We start from the raw sequence: 23,131 nt of genomic DNA on the forward strand, positions 1-23,131 counted from the left end.
AAGAAAACTTTATATTGTTTGTAAGTTTGTGAAACTTTTGTTTATAAATCTTTGTTTGTAATAATCAATTGTTACTGTAAATTGCATTGTTGTGTATATATTAAAACGTATTTGTGTTAAAAACGAAAACGGTGTGTATCAATCTTGTTGGCAAATATCGTAAATTGACTAAAATATCGGCATATATTTAAATAATAAATCTAAAGTACAATTTAACTACTAAATTTAAATTATCAGTTAACTCGGCTTCGAACTATTTGAAATTCTAATACGTGACACATAGTCTGCCCTTCCTTATAATATTCTAACGTGAACCGACTTTACAATTACTACCCACAGTGTGCTTTTCCCTTACAGCCTCCTATCACGAACGACTTTACAATTATTACCCACAGCCTGTCTTTTCTTATAGTCTCCTTACAGTTGATTGTAAAGAATTAAGGTTATTAAATATATCATAGAAGATAGTGAAATAAACATGATACATTATATTCGTTCATGAGAACTTGAAAGAACGTTTCATGGTGCAACATTGTAATCTAATAAATTAAATTACAGAACATGAACTATAAAACTTTTCAAACTTCATACGAATAAAGACATGAACTTACTCGGATATTGGACAAAAAATTCACTTTACATTATATATAAATACTATAAGGTAAGAGAAATATTTTACTCTACTCCCGGTTGAGGGACATTAAATTTTATTCTGGGATTCCTTGATTAAAATGTGACTAAAACTGCAAAATGCATATTAAAATTTAAAACGTGTAAAAAGTTAGCCTTTTTGTGTATTGGTATTGAAATATTAAAGTTCATAAAAACGTATGGATAATTGATAAAACTACATTTATAAATAAATTAGGAAAACCTGTTTTAGAAATGCAGTCTTTCAATTAAATGCAAAACTTTTACAAATGTTTCATACAGCAAAAAAGCGTTTGTCTCTGGCTTAAACAATAGACACATTTACACACACACATATATATATATATAAACCAGTTATATCTTGATATTAAAAATAGCCAGGCATGTCTTAGTGGTTAACGTACCAGGCTACGGATCAAAAGGTCTAAAGTTTGAGCCTTCATATGCCTCTGAGCACGGGCTGCACTTTCAGCTTGGTAACTGTAACAGTCAATCCCTATATTCAGTTAAGATTAGTTGCATTATGGACAGGACGGATATTTTGTACCGCATGTCATGACGGTCATAACTTGTGGATTCTAACTTAATCTTGTTTGTTTAATTTCGGTCAAAACTACTTCAGGGCTATCTGCGCCAAACGTATCTAGTTTTGAGGTGATAAACTAGAGGGAAGGCAGGTTGTCAACATCACCCACCGTTAACTCTTGTACTATTGTGTAGTGGACTGGCAGTCATATTATGACGTCCACACAACTGAAAGGGCGAGTATATTCGGTGACAGGATTCGAACCCGCGACCCGAAGATGGTAACCACCAGGCCATGCCAGGCCTTCAACTAGATCTTTGATGTTATGTTTGAGCTACATCACTCAAAAGCGCGAGCAAGGCTTTATAATCGCGCTGCAAATTATCTTAAAGATATGAATTTGTTAAAAATATGCTAAATCGTGAGATAGTGGCTTCTTATCTCACTGTGGGGAGTACATTTTATGTTTCATCGTGTGTTATTTCTAATGTCAAACCTTCTACATTTCTTGCTCGTTAATACATTGTGTAGTAAGGAGCAAATATAAAATGTTGTTATTTAGCTTACTATTCTGACTATTTTCTGTTGTTTGTTTTATATAAATAGTGAATAACTTTATCAACCCCACATCGTATGTCGGTTTCTAGTTTATCAGATAACACTAGTTTAAATTACAAAGTATTTTTGTTTATTTCATTTTGTATAATCTATAATATTTTGTTAATTTAAGGTAATTGTTAAAACACTGTGTTAGTTTAATGTAATTGCTAAAACAATGTGTTAATTTAAGGTAATTGTTAAAACAATGTGTTCATTTAAGGTAATTGTTAAAACATTGTTTTAATTTGAGTTAATCTTTAAAGGACGATCTTATAGGTTATTTTAACTCTTTAAACGCTATAAGATTATCAACATTGTTAGCCAATATCTAACGGAGGTCATAACAAAATAATAATGCTTTAAATATTATGTATGTTTTCCACCGTCTCGTCATTTTAAAAGACACTCGACTGGCTTTTTGTACTTTTTTAAGTTCAAATAAATACGATTGTAATATGAAGTTTAGTTCAAAATATGAACAACAACGACAAACTAAACAGTCTTAAATTAAGTTTGAAACACCCCTCTAATTATCATTTATTTTTTTATCAAAAACTATAAAGTGTTTAACCCAGAATAAAGTTTACATGTAAAATTGATTGGCAATGAAATTTTATTGGGTTCAGAGTTCAAGTTTTCTGCCCAGAATTAGTTTATACTGGTTCAAGAGGGCACTTAAGTTGAACATTTATGATAATTTAGATTAGGGACGACAATTTGAGATAATTGTAGAAGGATGATAATCCTACTCAAAAGCTTTGGCAGGCTATTTACATTTACTTTTGCGGTCTGCAGTTCATTTTCTTCGAAATTAGGCGTTTTATCCAACGTTGCTAAGACTCGCGAGAAAAACGAACGGCACCGAAAAACGTATTTTTTATGACTTACCCTCAAAATGGCGATTTGCGTGGCTTAATTGAAATATCGCTTGTGTAAAGAGGGCGGGCCACAAATTTCATGATTGTGGGTGTGTTTCTTAATTGAACAGGAGTGGGAATACGATTATTTTAAAATTGTAATAATATGTAGGCTATTCATTAACCCAATCAATCACTCAAACCACCCCTGCAGCTACTACAAAATAGCACAAATAAACAACTTCCGAATAAAACAAGCCCAAAAAACCGTAACTCCCGACTCTCAAAAAGTTTAACCTACGTAAAGGACAACAAAACAAAATAAACAAACTAAATTCCGCTTGGCGCAGATAGACACGTTGCTTTGTGCCAATAAACCCAAAAAACCAACCCTAATTTTGAGCTGATAACCTACAGGGGAGTCATCTAGTTGTAAGCGCCCAGCGTCAACTCTAAGGCTACCCTTACTTGACCAAATAGTGGTATTTGACCTTCACTTTCACTCACTGCCCTCAGTGTGGAGCGCGATTTTGCAGCAAAGTAACGGAAACCACGAAAATCTCGGATTCACAATCCGAGCATGCTAACCAATAGGACACACCCGATCCAAAACTTGCAAATACGAATATTACCGTTCGCAAATTTAAGAATATTACAAAACATTTTTTTTACATTTTCTTCACAATTCATTAATATATTTCATCATAAAAATATAAAATGATCCCTTATTTACCCCTAAAGAAAAGTCCATCTATCGCAGATTTACCAAACTATTTTAATCCTATGTGTCTTTCGCGTTCATTAAATAATACATTATGCTCATTCTTTTAGTGCTGAAATAGATCTTAGACTAACTAACTTCCAAACACTTATGAAGAACCACCAATTGACGTGGTTTAAAATTTAGCAAAATTATTTAACGACGGTTTTCTATACATGTTTGAATGAGTTTGTTCTCTTTTTTGTATGCCTCCTGGTGGTTCAGCGGTAAATTTGAGAGATTATGATACTAAAAATCGGGTTTCGATACCCGCGGTAGGCAGCGTACAATTAGTCCATTGCGTGACTTTATACTTAACAACAACAACAAACTTTGTATTCTTATAATTCACTTTATATAAGACATCTTTCTTTGCGTTTTAACCCAAATAAATATAAGCTGAGGGGGCTATTACCGAAAGCAAAAAATAAAAAGAAAATAATAACATTAAGTAGAACAAAACTGAAAAGATTAAAATTCCAAATTTCGATTTTTGTTTTACGCTTCTTGGTATGTAGATTAGCGGATATTCAGGGGGTGCTCAGCTTTTTTAATATGGATTCTTAAAATGGTATTTCAAAAGACCGATAGCGGAAAAGAACGCAGCCAAGAGAGAATTCACTAAAATATATCAGCGTGTAATCTCCTTTTAAGTTTCGGCAGCTGATTCCCTCTGACAACCTCTTAGCATCTCGATTTCAAGAGCTTTAGCACCTCTTCCGTTCTTAAAAAATAATCTAAGATAAAACACTTGGGAAACCTTTTATCATACATCCCATACCATAATGCGAAATTTATTTATGGGTCGGAATACAAGTGAAAGTGTAATTTTTGAGAATTTTGATTATTGACCTCTGCATTTTCTTTTTTAATTATAACCAACTACGAGAACAAGGAATATCCAATGTACTTTCCATCATTGATTTCAAGATTGTGGTAGGTGTAAATTCTTATTCTCATTAATTCCAACTTTAATGTTTAAAAGAACCAAAATCTAGACTACGCCTGCAGCCTAAGTCCGTCACACCAAACATGCTCGTCCTTTTAGCCGTGGGGGCGTCATAATGTGACGGTCAATCCCATTATTCGTTGGTAAAAGAGTAGCCCAAGAGTTGGCGGTGGGTGGTGATGACTAGCTGCCTTCCCTCTAGTCTTACACTGCTAAATTAGGGACGGCTAGCGCAGATAGCCCTCGTGTAGCTTCGCGCGAAATTTAAAACAAGCAAGCAAGCAGCCTAAGTAGTTTCCTATCAGTCACAATGGTTGTTGATATAACATTGCAATGAGAATGCTTATCATTTTCATCACACCGTTCTTGACTGGCCTTCACAATGACGTAAAGCGGTAAGTCTGAAGGGCTTATAACGCTAAATACCTGGTTTCGATACCCGTGGTGGGCACAGCACAAATAACCCATTGTGTAGCTGTATGTATAATTACAAACAAAAAGCCTAGAATAGTGGGGTTTTCAGTCTTCAGTCAGACATAACTTGCACATGATACAACAGCAAAGAAACATCGTTTTCTACGCTCTTTTCCGTGTGTTATAACAATAACTCTCAATGAACTGCTTTCTTGATTTTATCTGATAAATGGCTCTTCAGTATTATTCTGGGGCATAATCCTTTAATTGGAGATTTTTCACTCCAAATTAAATTCAATTTACCCTTGCAGTTGCTAGAAAGTAGCGCCGTTTAAAAGGCTCTTTCTTTATTCTTTAACTTTCGGTTCTTTGTTTGAGCTTCTCAACAATTTCCCTCTTTTTTGGATGTTTTGTTTCAACTACATAGTTAACTAATTTACCAGTTCTTCAACTTCTCTAGTTTTTGTAGGTTTGGGTTCTGTGTTTGATATTATTTTCGGTTAGAAATTTTATGAAACTGAAAGTTAGTCGACAATGTTCTTGAAAGAAATTAGAAGAGGTGCCCGTTGTGACTTTCGAAGTTGGTTCCAGTCTATGGCAGGTGGATTTGTGCAAAAAAACGCAGTACGTAAGTTGCAAGAAATAGAAAATCATACAATCTGCGACATAATTTGTGAGAAGTTAGACTGAGTGATGACGTAAAACTTCCAGGTTTTTATGGATCAGAAAAGTATTTGAAACCAAAGATCTCAGTTTTCTAAGGTACGCGAGTGGCTTCTTTTTATCTAGGTTGTGTTAATCAACTGTAGTGTGTATTCGTTATTTCTTATTCCTTCACTTGTTATGTCACATTCCAGCTTATAATTTCAAGTGTGTGTTTTGGTTGTTTTGAATATTCGCGTAAAACTACATAAGGGCTATCTTGGCTACTAGAAGGGTAAGATTTTATTCTAACTCTTATAATGCATCAATGACCCCGAGGCTCGGACTGCGATTTTGTGGCAAAGGGACTGAACCATGAACCTTTTAATTCACATTCCGGCATGCTAACTAGTAGGCCACGCCCGACCTAACGTTTTAGAAGATGAAATATATAATCCTTAAAAATGAAATCAAGAAGGTACAGTGATATTAGGCATTTAAGAGTAGATAAAGTTTAGGCCACACAGAAATCTAAAATATCATGTACCAAAAAATATGATTTCAAAACTTCTTTTTTTTATTTTTTCGATTATAAAAAAAATACAGATTTCAGGGACTCCATGTCTTCCGATTTTTTATATTTTCCTAAAATTCCTACCGCCCTTTCGACATTTAAACAAAATAAAAACTATAATAAAAACTGTAAAAATACAAAATCCTACAACCTGACCGCTTCCGAAAGATGAACCTTTTTTCATAAAAGAGTAAAGAAACGTCCATATTTAAGAAGTCCTCGGGTTATAAGAGTTTCGTACTATTATTTTTAAGTGACTTTCTGAACCTTCCTAACACCATTATAATGTAAAAGGTAGACTTTCTATAGTTCTACGCCGCGTTCAACGTTAGATGGTGCTATACGGCGTAACGATTCAGGCCTTGAACACTTTTCTTGATGGATTAATTTCAAACTGACCTACGCTAGCCTAAGAAATCTAAGTCATTAGCATTGACAAAATACAGAATACGAGTCCAATTACCACTAATTATGGGGAGAAGAATTTAGCTGACTTACTGTATTCTGTCAAGTCAGCCATCGACTTTTATTACACTGAGTGTCTTAGCTGACTTACTGTATTCTGTCAAGTCAGCCATCGACTTTTATTACACTGAGTGTCCGGCAGCTAAGAATCTCAGCGAATAAATGCAGACTGAGGAAAAAACTTTGTTTGTTGTTAAACACAAAGTTACATAATGGTCTATCTGTGCTGTGCCCACCACAGGTATCGAAACCCAGTTTTTAGCGTTATAAGCCTTAGGACTTACCGCTGAGCCACTGGAAAGCAAGAAAGACTAAAACTGAAAACATATGCACAGTTTTGCTGAAAATAGCAAAATGTTCAGACGAGAGACTGCTCTAGACCCGCATGTGGGAAAATAACATTCACTTCCACACTCCCCTCCCATGGCCACTATATGGCCCCTAGTTCACTCCCACTTTTACTTCAAATATGGAAGTACATCCCCCACAATTGGAGCCTCCGATATGTTTAAAAAGGAATTTCTATGTATGTTTTTTTTTCAGCTGTTCTGATTAATCCAGCAAAAAGTAAGGCTACCGAATAAAATCTTAATTTATTCATAAAACTAATAAAGGTTATTTCCACCGAATTAAGTAAAATTACTTACGTCTATCAAAACCTCGACAGACGATTCTTCTAGGGTATACGTAACATATACAGATTTACTGATATTATCATTAAATTGACAGAAGACATTGCGTACGTGTACGGAACTTACAAGTTTAGAATAAATCTTCAATCACGTACAAGGCAATGAATCCTAAAGTTTAAGGGATGAACAAATACATATACACCCCGATTTTAGGAGTCGCTTGTTTTCTCACTGTTGAAACGAAAGTCTGAAATAATACTTTAAGAGATGAATAAATACATATATACCCCGATCTTAGGAGTCGCTCGTTTTCCATACCATAAGCCCATGATTATGTAAACAAAAAATAGCAAAAAAGTCCCAACATTACAATTAAACTCTGGAAGACTTTGTCTATGTTAAGCATTAATATACAAGATTTTCCTCTAGATCTACAAGTGACGGGTTCAAATCCCGTCATAGAACATGCCCGCCCTTTCAGTCGTGGGGGTGTTATAATGGGATGGTCATTTTTGCTATTTGTTGGTAAAAGAGTACCTCAAGAGTTGGCGGTGAGTGGTGTTGACGAGCTACCTTTCCTCTAATGTATCAATTCAATGTTTGGAACAGCTACCGCACATAGCCTTCGAGTAGATTTGCGCGAAACTCATTAAACTCGTACCTCATGTTAATTCTTCTTAGATCACTTCTACAATACGAAGACCTAACTACGGTTACGACAGCCGATAATTGAGTTTTTTAACAACAGAGGGGCAAAGAAAAAAGATCTTTTTTCATTATATCGACAGAAAAACTGACTTTACTTTTGAAATAACCTTTTTAGAATAACTAATGAATTTGTTGCTAAACTATTCTCTTGACGATTACACAAGTGATCTCTTACTTGTGTGGATTCTCTATAGACGAACAAATAAGCCAACAGTAAATGGAGAGAGGGTGTTCTAAAAGCATATTTGTCGGTGACGATGTGTTAAAGCTGATAAGATGATACATTGGTTGATGGGAACACATCTATTTTGAGAGGAAAAGCGTGTGTCGACTAATCGATTAATTAGTTTGTTTTATATCTGTACTAATTTGTCATTATTACTATCATACAAAATTCATTAAATTATTAATGTAAACAGACGATTACACAAAAATCGATGAAGTAAATTCGGATAATTATAATTTATTAATTAATATGTCACTTCATTAAAAACATCTAAAAGTTTAATTAATTGTATTTGTTTGCGGGAGCTTTTTTTCCTCTCGCCTCCTTATACCTTTAGTATAAAGTGTAGAATACAAGGGCGTGCGAAGGTCATTCAAAGATACAGACAGGCTATGTTTCTGTTTGGTAGGACCCACTGGGCCAAGTTAAACACCATCCAAGAATAAACCTGAACTGTGTAACTATTTCGTAAACAGATCTTTCGCCAGAAACGTAATCTTAGGTTGATAGACTGATACACGTTGTTCTCTATTTTTTTTCTTTTCTAAACACAGTGGAAAGCTTATTTTATACGTTGAGCTTTTCTTTTAAATGAGAAACATATGGAACAAAAAAAAAAGAGTAAAGCCTAGTATAAGAAGAAGCAATAATGTGTATGATAATGAAAGTATATAAAAAATAAAACAAAAAAAAACAATATATATATATTTGTATATTACGATACTGAAAAACTTTAAATTAAATAATTCACCCTAGGCCTTAGAAATAACTATATTTTTTAGTTCATTTTTTTCCAAGTTAACTATTAAATATTGACTGATATTTTACTGTTATAATAGACAGCATTGGCTATCAAAATATTGTCTTTCACTCACTATATCCATAGTGTTTTATGAAGATTATTCAAATTTGTTTTTAAATCCATGTTTCTCGAAACGCGTTTACTCAAATCAATAAGAACAAAACAGATATTCTTTTTTTTTTATCTATCTCTGGGCTATGTGTGCCGTGTTCGACGCAGGGAATGGATTCCTGAATTTCAGCCACCAGAGGCCACCATTAAAGTGTAAAAAAAAAATATGTATTAGCCATAGAATATATATACATTAGTTTTCGAAATATGTTACTTTTAGACAAAAAAACAAAACAAAAAAACAATAACAAAAAACAGCGCCAAAATGAGAAGTTATTAGAGAAAACTGTTTCTTTTAGAATTTTGCTCAAAGCTACAAAAGATTATCTATGAATTGCTGCGATTAATTTTGAACTGATAGATTATAAAGAGGGCAACTAATAAACAACGTATACTGCTGTGTTTGTACTAATGCTTCTATAACTCACTCTTTCAAACACCATATATCATTAGAATATGGCGTAATCAATTTGAAATTTTTACTTGAATATTAAGCCTAAACTGTAGTAATATTTAAGCGTCAATTCTTTCCCTAAATTGTGCACGATAAATGGAGACCTACTGGAACCAGAAGAAGAGATGGACCAAGGCCAACGTGAATTGGTACAATGAGAAGGGAAGCTGAAGGACTGTAGGATGACGTCGTGCTATAAGACAAGGCTTGGGGTCGACGTGCTTGAACTGAGTTCATGGAGGCCTGTTGTGTCATTAGGCATGGAGGGTCTTAATTAAGTACTAACTAACTTTCTTATGGATTATAAAATAACCTGCCGTGTAATTACTAGTTACTTTGAATTATAAATCAGACTAAATTACTTGTATGACCAAGAATTTACACTTTCTGGAATATTCTATAAGATTATCTAATAGATATTAGAAGCATATTATAGGATAATTCTCAAACTTTATGGTGTTGAAACAAACATTACGTAATTAAATGAAACCTACTGGTGAAAGCTGTAAGTCACAATTACTTAAATAATCAGCAAATGTTTATGTTAATTTTTTTTTATATGATACAATACAACATTGCCCCATCCTTCATTTTTAGACCCTTTGAACAATTTTATAATTTTAAAGTTGTTTAAAAATCAAATTTGTTAGAGAATCATCTTTTCTATCATCCATAAAAGTTAAGTTAAGCAGTTTTTGGAAGAATATTATCTACAGTTCGAAACTACCAACATCTCAGAACTCTCAGTCTTCAGGAACTTGATTAATCTTAAGTACTAGGAGACTGTTTGCCTTTCATTCTTGTAAGTTGAGTTATTTAGAAACCTGACTTATTAGGATCAAAGCAATATTTGTATTTCTTTTTCTTTCGCTGTTTCACTTCTCGGTATAGACAGTTCTGCAGATGACCGACAGTCTGTTTTGTATCCTGAAGAACACTCATCATTATCGAGCTTTGTGCTGTTTTAAAATATGGTTCGTATTCTTTCATTCTACATGTGAACTCTCCAGCACTAATTCAACTTTATAAAATAACTTATTTTAGTTGGGGGTGGGGTAGGGCGTTGAATTGTCATACTATTTTACCGTATCTTAGTAAATGTCAGGATTAATACCCCACCATCTTAACACATCTTATACTTGTCGGGGTGAACACCATAACAATTTACCGCACCTTAATATTATCAGACATGACACCATACCGTTTTAATTAAATTTTAGTACTTTTCAGGATTAGCATCATATCGTTTTATCACATCTTATTACTTGTAAGGATTGACATCACACAGTCTTACCACATCTTAGTAGTTGTAAAGATTGATACCACACAGTCTTACCACATCTTAGTAGTTGTAAAGATTGATACCACACCGTCTTACCACATCTTAGTAGTTCTAAAGATTGATACCACACCGTCTTACCACATCTTAGTAGTTGTAAAGATTGATACCACCCCGTCTTACCACATCTTAGTAGTTGTAAAGATTGATACAACACCGTCTTACCACATCTTAGTAGTTGTAAAGATTGATACCACCCCGTCTTACCACATCTTAGTAGTTGTAAAGATTGATACCACACCGCCTTACCACATCTTAGTAGTTCTGAAGATTGATACCACATCGTCTTACCACATCTTAGTACTTGTTAGATTAGCATCCCTTTGTTTCTTCAACTGATCATTGACTGACTTCAGCGTCTCATGGTTTAACTTAAGAACGATGTAAATGTAACCCGGTTTGTAAAACTTCCTTTTATGATAAATAATTATAAATGACTGACGAGAGAGTAGAAACGAATGGATAATTTATTCCAGCTTTCCTATAGCTGGTCGTTCAGTGTTGATTTCTCAAAGCTTTATTGTTTTTTATCGAATCATCTTCAGGTCTTTGTACCGTGGCAATCCCAACACCTCTATATTCGTAAACAGTTATCAGCCTAATATGAACGGCTTAACACTGCACAGGACACCAGACTTGCCCTTCGCTCCCCTTTTATGGTTTCTTCTAGAGATTATTTTGGAAGACAGTGAATATAGTATGTGCAATGCATTAGCCAGCCTTTTGCATATTTACAGTGAATTTTTCTTTAATAATTGACAGTTCTTCTATTGACGTTTTAAATACTGGGTCCAGTTTTTGATCATGGAAACTCTTCAACACCTCTAAGTTTTTAGTGTTCCCGGTTATGAGAAATAGACCTGATAATTTATTAGGAAAGTAAAAACAAATATTAAAATATAAGACTAAAGATGATTAAATTTCCCATAATAACTTATCGAAATTTTAATATTTGAAATGACTTTTTGAATGGATATTGTTTGTTTTTGTTTTTGTAATTAAGCACAAAGCTACACAATGGGCTATCTGTTCTCTGCCCACCACGGGTATCGAAACCCGGATTCTAGCGTTGTAAGTCCGCAGACATACCGCTGTGCCACTGGGGGCTGAATGGATATTAGCTATTTATTGTAGAAACAAATGCATTTTCTTGAAGACTGTCACCTTCTAATAGCGATTTTACACCTTAAAATATATATAGTTGTGATTTAGCTGAATATATTTTTTCTTTGTCCACTTATTATGGATTGATGTGTTTTGACAACTTTCTTTGGTTTGTATGCTCATAGAGCAGTAGTATCATCTTAATTTTCATTCATCTAACGAGATTTATGACTTTGTGTTTCTTCACATCGACATATGTTGCTGTGAATTATCGTTGTATTCCTGTTACATTTTATAGAATAAACTTATTTTAAACCACCGGTAACTCAGCTGTAAGTCCGGGGCTTATAACGCCAAAAATCAGGTTTCATAACACATCCCAACAGGCTTAAACTTAATATATTTAAAATAAGATTTTTTTGTTTGTTGTTAAGTTGCTTAATAGACTGGCTGCGCATGAACCCCGGATTTTAGCTTTGTAAGCACATAAACTTACCACTAATCTACCGGGGGACAACTTTGTATTTTGTATTTTTAAAATCAGTGCTAATTGGCTCAGTAGAATCTAAACCTATGTCAATAATACAAGGTCGAATAGCGCTAATCGCCTCAGCAGAACCTAAACTTTTACCATTAATACAAACTCTAAATCACTATTCAGGTTAAATTAAGTTTAACCAGCCCCCACCCACACCCAATGGCTAAGCGGTAAGTCAATGGACTCCTAACGTTAAAAAGTGGGTTTCGATACCTGATGTTGGGAGAGTACAGATATTTCACTGTGCAGTTTTGTACTTTGCAACAAGTAAACAAAACGTTAAGCATATCGGACTAAGTGTGGCTTTCTGGTGAGCGTGGTAGAGTTGTGAATCAGAAGGTTCAGATTCGAACCGCGATGCTACTGAGGATGCATCATAAAATTGATGGTCAATCCTGTTATTTGGTTGCTTCCTTGTTGGGCAGTATTACAACTACACCTGAATTCTAGATATTTCTGACGTGGCCGTTTCAGTTTGAAAATACAAATTAAACAAACTAACAAAATTAAAACTAGGATCAAATTTAATAATCTCAGAATTCAGCGGAACATTTTAATCTCGTTATATTATACGTCACAAGAAATTTCGAGATTTCGCAGTATCGTTTCGAAACGAGGAGACTGAAATATTGACACTTATCCAGATTACAACTATTTGTCGCGTCCAGTTCTTGGAGTGACGTCATTATTTTGCTCTGATTTTACCAAAACATCATAGAAGGTTCAAAATATTTTTTAAAAAATTGTGCCATATCTAATGTATTCGATTATATCAATAATTTTAAACAAAAATTAACAATAAAATATTGCTGGAGTGAAGAGCAAGAAAAATAACTAAGAGGTTTATTTTAAAATTGAGATACTATATCAGATCCCCACTTGATATCATTAGTGCTGAAAGATATAGCGGTTGATTTGGATATCATTGATCTACCTACTATTGAGGCAAGTTTAGGAATTGAGGAGTTAAATTTTAAAATTAAAAACATTAATTTAATTGGAATTTCATTTCATTTTATTTATTAAATCATAAAAACGTCCATGTATATTGTTTTTACTTTGCGAAGCCATAAATACACTCTTTTACCAAGGTAGTGAGAAACAGAGACAAACTAGAAAAATTATATGGACGTTTCATAAATTCATCGCTTTTGGTTTTTGGTGCATTGATTAATAACACTGAGTTATTAGAGTTAGGTTTTTTCACGATATGTTTTTGTATCTACAGTTTTTCGCCCATAGCCATAAAAAATACATCAAAGAATTTTCGCTTCACTGAAAGATAGTGTAAAGGAATGTATATTAGAAAATATATTAGATGGACATGCTTATAACGTAATAATATTTATGAATAATTTACTCGAGTAGCCATATTGCCACGATGATTGCTCGAAAGAGTATCATTTACATATAGATATAAATAAATACATATGTTCGGTATTCACCCTCAACTACCGTTGGTGGCAAGTCATAAAGCCGGCTTCTGTTGTAATAAAATAAAAAGGAAAAATGTGAAAAAGAAAGATAGTTTTTGTAGCGTATATTTATCAAAACTTGAACTACAACTCACAAAATCCTTTAATTAAATGTGCTCAGCCTTTTGTGATTTCAAACTCTCAGTCACGTTTCAAAGTAATTCAAAAACATGACGAGGAAATCATATTGATAAGTTTAAAAGAATAAAAGGAGGCCTAAAGAATTTTATAGTGTGAAATGAACAAGAATTTTTTTCCCGACTAAAGAAAATGGCCACCTTTTTTTTTGTCAGCAATGTACATATCACTTTGTTCATAGCTTTCTACACTTGCGAAAAATAACAAAAGTGCTAGAAAACATTCGTAAGAGATCATTCATTATTAATTAACCTTGTTAACGACACGCGTTTTCTTTTCATATCCAGGGTCTCCATTTATATAAATTGTTATAGATAATATTATTCGAATCACTAATTTCTCGCGCTCACTCCGCTTCTGTACTCTCACGCTTATATACAGATTTGTCACTCAACCCTAACACTCACTTCGCTTCTGTACTCTCACCCTTATACACAGATTTGTCACCCATTCTTTATGTTCACTCCGCTTCTGTACTCTCACGCTTATACACAGACTTGTCACCCATTCTTCATGCTCACTCCGCTTCTGTACTCTCACGCTTATACACAGATTTGTCATCCATTCTTCATGCTCACTCCGCTTCTGTACTCTCACGCTTATACACAGATTTGTCACCCATTCTTCATGCTCACTCCGCTTCTGTACTCTCACGCTTATACACAGATTTGTCACTCATTCGTCATGTTATCCCGCTTCTGTATTCTCACGCTTTTACACAGATTTATCACTCATCTTTCACACTCTTTCTACTTCTGTACTTTCTCGCTTATAAGCAGGTTTGTCACTAATTTCTCACGCTACTCCACTTCTATACTCTCACGCTTATACAGACTTGTCACCGATCCCTCACGCTATTCTTCTTTTGTACTCACAAACAGGTTTATCACTATTTATGGTAAGAAGATAACTTTAGTAATAAAACATCTTTTTGTAACCAAAACATTTGATCAGTAAATTTGTGGTCTTTTTATACATCTACAAATTATTTGAAATAAATAAATAGAAATAATTAATGAATTATTTTCACCTTAATATAAACATATAAATTTTCTTAACCATTTTAATTTAAAAATAGAAGATTTCGAGATGCCTGAAACTCACAAAGCCGGCATATTTTGAATTTCTTAAAATCGATAATCGCCGTATTGAATATACATGACAAGAACTAAACACTGAACAATGTATTTAATGTACTTGATTAAACAACGGTCTTTATAATGCTACCAACTCCGAAAACGAACACTTTGCTGAACAATAGTCTCGAATATTACTATTATTTGTAATTAAATATTTACTACATTTAATCCTACGTTTCCAATACTTACAACGACTAATGTTATAGCCAGTGGTGCGTGCTCTGTGGTTTCTTTGTTGGTGGTCCATTTCAATCTCACTGTTCTGAGTCGCCATGTTGTCGTTGTCAACCAGACTAGAGTGTTGATTCTGGCAATGTACAGAACTGTATGAACTCATGAAAGTCCGACCAACTACAAGTTCTCGCGCGCTATACACTTAAATTAACTTTGACTAGACGCTTTTCTTACTTAATTATTGTTTACATTAGCTCAGGTTGTTGTTTGTCGTTACTATAATCGTGTAAATTATCTCGTATGTTTAATAAATGTATGCTTTAAAAAAAGTACCATAAATTACGCCTGATCGAGAGACGCAAAAAACAACAACAAACAAACAAATAACAAAAACATAAGGCCGAAAGAAAGGTTTCCATATGCAACTCACTTGAAGTTTCGCGTAATTAGAAAGCTTAACCAAAATGCAGACGTCTTTTTTGTTGATCAAAGTGTAAAAGAAAATAGACGACAGGGTACTTTGATTTCCACGTATTTTTCTCACTTCATCAGCAAGCCTACCGCTTATGATGTGTATCGAAATAACGTTTGGTTATAATACCATCTTCCAGGTTTACTATGAAAATCTATAGTAAAAAAAAAAACAAAAACAAACCAGAACCTCACACGCATCACGTGCTCTACCAACGTTTCAGATCAAGTGCTGAGACTCTGAGACTTTCACGAGTATTACACCTGAGCTCGATTAAGCGAGTCTGAATCTCCTAACTTCCAATTGGTTACTTGTTCTAAAAAGCTATAGCAACAGTAATGACGTAATTCGACATACAGTTAAATAGTCTGTGATTAAGAAGCAGGTCGTGGTAGCTCTGTCTCTGTGGGACAAAAAATCATTAATTCCACAAGAAGGTACTGCGCATGCCTTATAAACAAAAGTAAGATATAAAATTGGTTTGATAATGTTAGATGGGTTGGAACGTTCCCAAACACTGATTAAAGCAATAGCTTTTTTGTCATTAAAATGTGTTATTGCTTAATGTTTGCTTCTGTGGTGTTTTAATTAATTTAACGGTACAGAAACAAGTATTTTATAGACTTATTCCAAACTTTTAATCACATCAAGCTATGGAAAGTATGTGTCTTATCTTCAGACAAGAATCAAATGTTAGAGAAGCATATCGTTCGATGCAAACTATTGTACAATTTGTGAAGAACTGTGAACTGAGATCGAATAGTGTGAATATATCTACATCATTAGAAAGCTAACATCCGATTAAAACCAGAAAAATCTCGGATATCTGGTTATTAAAGAAAATATTGTAAAACAAAAATTAAAGATTAAATTAACTTGTTGATGAGATACTAAGAAAGTTTATATATCTACTCAAGTAGAGGTATCTATCACAAAAATAATATTATAAGTTTTGTGACGTGTATGTAGTTTTAGAATATATACAGATGGGTGGTAGATCGAGTTAGCATGTATAGGCTTTATCATAGTCATAATTAGGTATTATAAAATACACGTAGATGTGTGGTATACATCAAGTTAAGATGTATAAGCTCTATGACATATACGTAGTTGTAGTAAAGTATATATCGATGAGTGGTAGATTGAATGTATTGGCTTTATGATAACTGTAACAATACATGACAATGATGTATCATTTAAAAAAAACCAAAAAAACCAGTACATATATTGTCGTGGATTTACTTAATCATCTGACTCTTTTTTTCTAAAACGTTCGACTTTTGCCAGAATTAGTTTTCAGACTTCTTCTCTAAGCGGGAAGAAGATATAATGTTTCATATATTTAGGGTAACCGGTGTTTCAGATATCTAGCAGTGTCATAAAGCCAAAATAACTGCGGAACTTTACATTGTTTTGGAAAAAATATCTGTACACAAGTAGGCTTACAATCATCAATTGTCTTTTTGAAACCATTACTACACATCTCGAATGAGCAAATGTAGTCACGTGCAACTTATACCAAAAAATAAACTGTTGTATAGAGCCGAGTAAAACATGTCAAACATACAGGAGTGGTACATTCAATTTTGTGATTTTTAATGTGTATTTTTATATGTCACTTTTTGAATTTAATAATGATTTCGTAACCTAATGATGAGCTAAGCGGGTCGAAATGTTATTTGTTTTGTGATTTAAATAATTTTTAAATACCCATATCAACCGTCTTTACTATTTATTTACTTCAAGTGGATTCCTCGACATCATGAATAGTGTAAGGGAATTTTGAGTTTCAGTTTTCCAGTAATTTTGTGAGTTGTTTCATAATCCAAAAGAATTCTGAGTTTCAGTTTTCCAGGCAACTTCTTGGGTTAATTCGTAGTTTAAAGAAGTTATGAGATTCTATTCTTCAGTGAACAATAATTTTTGTGTCATAGTTACAGTTATATCTTTGGATCGCACACGCAAAGCCAAAATTTAAAATGTTAATTCAGAACTTGAAAAAAAAAAGATTTAAAGAACAATAAAAATACCTAACTAATGCGAATAAAGACACTCCGGTAACCATGTTTAAATTGAAAATTCTAAACTATGAATACTTATAACATTAAACGTACTTTACGTACTCTGAATAAACTTCAGTAATTGAAATTCATTTCTTCACAGTTTCATCGTCATGCATCTCAATCAAAAACATCATTATAGTTCACAGCATGCCAAAATATTACACGTATAAATAGGACACATTTGTTATAATAAAGTATCTCGACTGAAAAAAAAAAATTTATTTTCAAATATTACTAACATTCTGTATTACTAATGTGTTTATATTTTCAATATCAACCTTTGCGTGGAGCGTAAAAGACAGCAGTTCAAACAAAGGAATAAATAACGATTAAAGAGAAATGTAATGCCATACATATGTACTCTACCAACTTATCTGTATTTACCTTATCTGTATGTATAAATATACCATCTGAAAACATATAACTCACATACAGTGGCGTAAGTATGCCCCCGCAATTTCGAGGAGAGGGGCGAAGGGTCTAACAAATTTAATAATTGTAGGGGGTCCAAATACTTTTTATGCTGGGGGCAATCTTTTGTAGTTACGCCACTGTTGACGTAATAGCAGTAGGTGCTGTATGGAAATGGATTCAGTAATGTCAAGGTTTATCAAGAAATAATAACTATTGGAATAATTACCTGATATGGAAATTAATACAGTATCATTATTTATAATAAACATAAACAAAGGACAATGACGCTTTCTTAACCTTATAAAAGGTAAAAAAATCATGCAAAAGTACACTAACATTCGTAAAAAAACACCATTTTTGCTATATGCCAACAGTCAGAACTATAAAGAAATAAAAAAAATGTTTTTGAAGTCACGTGCTTTAAAACTATAAAAATATAAGAAACAGTCCTACAATTTCTGTCCCTCCTTGGTGAGCTACAGGGAGACAAACAAAAACAAACACACTCGGTTACACACTTTTATTAGTAGGTTAAGGATTAAACATTTGCTATTTGAAATTTTTCTTAAAATCCAATGTAATCAAAGAAATATTATTAAATTTAAAAAATCTAATACTTTTAAGACTACATGCAATTGAAAATTTTTATTATATTTGCTAAGATAGCAAAATGATTTGTGCTTAAAATGTTTCGAGGTCTACAAAGTAACGAATTATAGAAAACATACATATAAACAGTCTTTCGTTTTATTATCAATTATTGAACACATAACAACAGGTAGTAAGGTAATATTTGAATATATTTTATGTCAAGTTTTTTTTTTTTTAGTTACTGCCATGCAGATTAATTAATGAAAGTGACCAAGAAATCAATTTATTGTGGTTCACAGTTTAGTCTTATAAATTAAAGTTGCTACTCGGAAAACATGACGTATTATCTGGTAGGTTTTAGTTTCGTTGTCTATTGATTTAGTAAGTATTACTGTCATTGTGTACAGGTCTGGTAGGTTCGAGTATTCTCGTGTATTGGTTTGATATGTTTTAGTTTCATTATGCGTTAATCTTGTAGGTTTTAGTTTCATTGTTCAATGATCTGATAGGTTTTAGCCTCATTGCGTGCTAATTTGGTGGGTTTTAGTTTCATTAAGTATTGATCTTGTAGATTTTAGTTTCATTGTTCATTGAGCTGGTACGTTTTAGCTTCATTTTTCGTTGATCTCATAGGTTTCAGTTTCATTGTTCATTGATCTGTTAGGTTTTAGGTTTCTTGTTTATTGATCTGTTAGGTTTTTACTTACATAGCGTATTAGTCTGGTAGGCTGTAATTTCCTTATGCATGGATTTGGTAGGTTTTATTTTCTTTTTTTATTGATCTCATAATTTTCAATTTTATTGTGTATTGATTTATAATATCAAATACTTTCTAGGCAGGTTGCTATGTAGGATTAGTTTCATTAGTTTCATTAGTTTCTTGTTAGTTTGATTAATATACTTAGCTTACTCTGATCAAAAGTGATTGATAATATAGCTAAGGTACCACTCTTGAGATGAAAAAAAATAATTTTGAATTGAACACAGATCAAAACTTGACGATGTGTCGTTTCCATGCTTCAAGCTTTACATTGAAAGATTGATATATGAATATACCAAAACATTTTATACATATAAATTCAAGCTGTAGACGTTTGTCATATTTTAAACTCTGCATATACGCGCGCGCGTTTACATTTAAACCTACACGCACTTTGGTTTCATGCATATTGTTAAACATAGAGTACAACAATAATAACATCTTTAAGAAACTCGGCTGTTTTAATTCTTTAAAATAGTCGCTGTTTGTGTGTTTTTGATGTATTTTGTACAAACAAATATTGTCAAATATCACCATCGCCATCGTAAATGTGCTTTCTCGGATTATAACTGAATAAATGACGAACTACTGCGTGATATGCTAGAAAAAAACTGGTGGATAAATGTCTCTGTTTCAAATAACTGTTTTGTCATTTCTGTATTTTTAAGAAAACGGCCACTAGTTCAAGTATGTTTCAAATGGTAACATTTGTTACAAATGAATACCACAAAATAGTACTGTTCAATTAAAAAGCATTGTTGTTACCATCCTCCTCCTCTATTCGAAACAATGGAAGACATTTTGTACGTTTTTTCAGTTTCTTTAATATGTATGACATATTCTACCAGTATTTTATGTTTTAATGGAAGTCAATAGAAAAATAGTAAGATAATCTGAAGCACTAGTCTTTGAAGGTCCTGCATTTTCACGTTCTTTAAATAATATCCGATATGTTTAACAGAAAATTCGTGCCTGCGTACAAAGAATATACCAAGGATTTCGTCTTCTGAAACTACACGAAATGTATCTGCAGAGTCAAAGAAATATTGATTTGATCCTTCCATCACCTAATGAAAACAACACTCCGGATTATTGGACCCAAACAAACGTGAGTTTTAGGATATGTCTAGGATAATTATTTGGCAAATCTACCAGTTTTATTTTTGAATTGTTACATGGTAATCTCTGCAGGTTTGCTTCCCTAATGTTGAAGTTTTTCCATAATAAATAAATAACTTACGGTTTCTCTAGTCATAACCTGGACAGAGAAACACATTAACAGCCACCACTGAATGTTTAACTTTTCGTGACTGAAGCTGTTTACACTTGTTAGTGGTTACACGGCTATATTTTTTAAATATGTTGTTATGATGTCAGGTTATTTGTCAACACTTTGGGAATTTTTGTTGCATAAAAGTGAATGTTTATTTGAAAATAATAAGATATTATTCTTATGTTATTTTATCGTTTATTGTAAATAAGTTCATAACCCTCTAAAAAATCAAAACATACGGAACCACATTCTTGAATACAGAAAACTTGGTTCCTCAAAAATTAACGTGTAATTAACGTGGTCAGAAATAACTTTGATAAATATTAAATCGAAACTTTCAAATATTGTTGTAATAATCAGTTACCGAAACACAACCTGGATATATTCAGGTATACCGAAATACAACATGTATACATTCAGGTGTACCGAAATACAACATGTATACATTCAGGTATACCGAAATACAACATGGATATATTCATGTACTAAAACACAACATGGATAAATTCAGGTACCGAAATACAACCTGCAACTTTATGAAAAATTACATCTCACTTTACACTATAATATCACTCATACAGTTGACTCACGATTAAATCTCTCTGTATGGATAGAATTTTATTTGCAGCGCCAAAACCCTCTGATCTGCCAAACTATGTGGTGTACTTATGCATTGTTTATATACTAAACTCATACAGATGATATTTAAAAAGTTTTTTAGTTAATTTAGTTAACAAGTCTGGAAGGACATAATTTTAGATCATACTGTATCGATTAACAAAATTGTTTTCGTGCTTAATGTCACGTTGGCTCAAAGCTAAATAAAAATTTATATGCTATCCTTATATCTTGCCTACGTCAGAATATATGAAGACTCGAGACTACATATGTAATTTATCCCTATATTTTTCTAACGCCAGAATACAAGAAGACTTGAGACTACATGTGTAATTATCCTTATCATTTTCTTACGGCAGACTGTATGAAAACTTGAGACTACCTCCGTAACTTATCCTCATCTTCTTACGTCAGAATACATGAAAACTCGAGACTACATGTGTAACTTATCTTTTCCTTACGTCAGAATACATGAACGTGAACTATGTTAAACTTATTCGTATGCGAATTTGTCTAAAACACGTTTTTTTCCATATGTTACTTAGTTTCATCCCATATTTACCCTTCTCCTTTGAGATGAATTCTATTTCGTAAGAGGAAACAATGCATTGAACGAAAGATACACGACTCCTATCTCAAGCTTTAAGGTTTAAGCCTATTCTACACTTATGGTTTTTAAGACGAACCTCTGATAACTAAATTTAAACATAAAATCTTGGGCTTTTCTTTCACGTTTTATGGGTTATGTTTAGATTTAAATTATCTTGAAACAAACTTTACGCTAACAAATGTAACACTAAGATACGCACGTTTGTTTTGTGGGAGAAAACAGACAAGAGTACTTGAGTTTCGTCAGAAACATGAAATACGTGCACTTACCAGCAAATTCAAAGAGCTATTATTATACTACATATTAGCTACTAAGATTAAATATACATTTTATCCTTGTAAACTTTATAGAGACATTTTCTTGTTTCATCATAACTGTGAAAAATAAAGGCTTAGCTATGACATGGTTCGTAAGGCAAGTTTCTTATTTTACGGTGTTTTTTAAACATCAATATATATTGATGCAATCTGCTATGAATAGCCTGTAAATCACATCTCATAGAAATTAAAAGACAGTCTTGGCAAGAAGAGCTTAAAATGTTAATTTTGTTTGTTTTAAACAACTGTAGGTAATTTAAACTTAAGAGACACTGTAACGTCAAATTGATCTATTCTTATTGGCTGCTGTGGGATTGAGCTAAGAATTTTGTAAAGCTTTATTTGAAAGGACCCAATGCACAGTTAAACTATAAAGAAGAATGAATTTATTCAAAGGATTAATGTAGTTAACAATGTATTTGTCATTGTGTGTTGGCAATATGGGAAATACATTAGTTTTAGCGATTATACGAACTATTTACAAGCATAAACACTTTGAACGTTTATCAATTTGGAAAATTACAAAATAAAAAACTAAAATCATGGCAAATCAACGTACGAATAATACGGATAATAGCGTTTTAAACAACTTCAAAGATTTTTTTCAAGATCACTCGTTAGCTACATATAGTTTTTAATGAAAACGATAAAACTACAATCCGTTCAAACTGAGAGGTCAATTCAATCACGTGACGAATTTTGTCAACCGATGTTTGTTTGTTTTTGAATTTCGCG

At 32.9% G+C, this 23,131-nt stretch overlaps 1 protein-coding gene across 6 annotated transcripts in view; it reads right to left on the bottom strand.

The window, feature by feature from the left end:
• The window catches only part of LOC106463162 (band 7 protein AGAP004871-like), a 205,855-nt gene that overhangs the window by 55,320 nt on the left and 127,404 nt on the right, over window positions 1–23,131 (bottom strand). For 4 of the 6 annotated variants that reach the window (XM_022390594.1, XM_013923164.2, XM_022390595.1 and 1 more), the window contains 2 exons: window positions 18,681–18,703; window positions 15,294–15,411 (listed from right to left, as the gene is read on the bottom strand). The exons of 1 other annotated variant lie outside the window; for it this stretch is intronic. In XM_022390594.1, the coding sequence (XP_022246302.1) occupies window positions 15,294–15,411; window positions 18,681–18,703 (141 nt within the window). The remainder of the gene's footprint in view (window positions 1–15,293; window positions 15,412–18,680; window positions 18,704–23,131) is intronic. One more of the 6 variants, XM_022390598.1, reaches the window with a different exon arrangement.

The sequence above is a fragment of the Limulus polyphemus genome, unplaced genomic scaffold (assembly GCF_000517525.1).
Source record: "Limulus polyphemus unplaced genomic scaffold, Limulus_polyphemus-2.1.2 Scaffold1340, whole genome shotgun sequence".
Taxonomy (NCBI): Eukaryota; Metazoa; Arthropoda; class Merostomata; order Xiphosura; family Limulidae; genus Limulus; species Limulus polyphemus.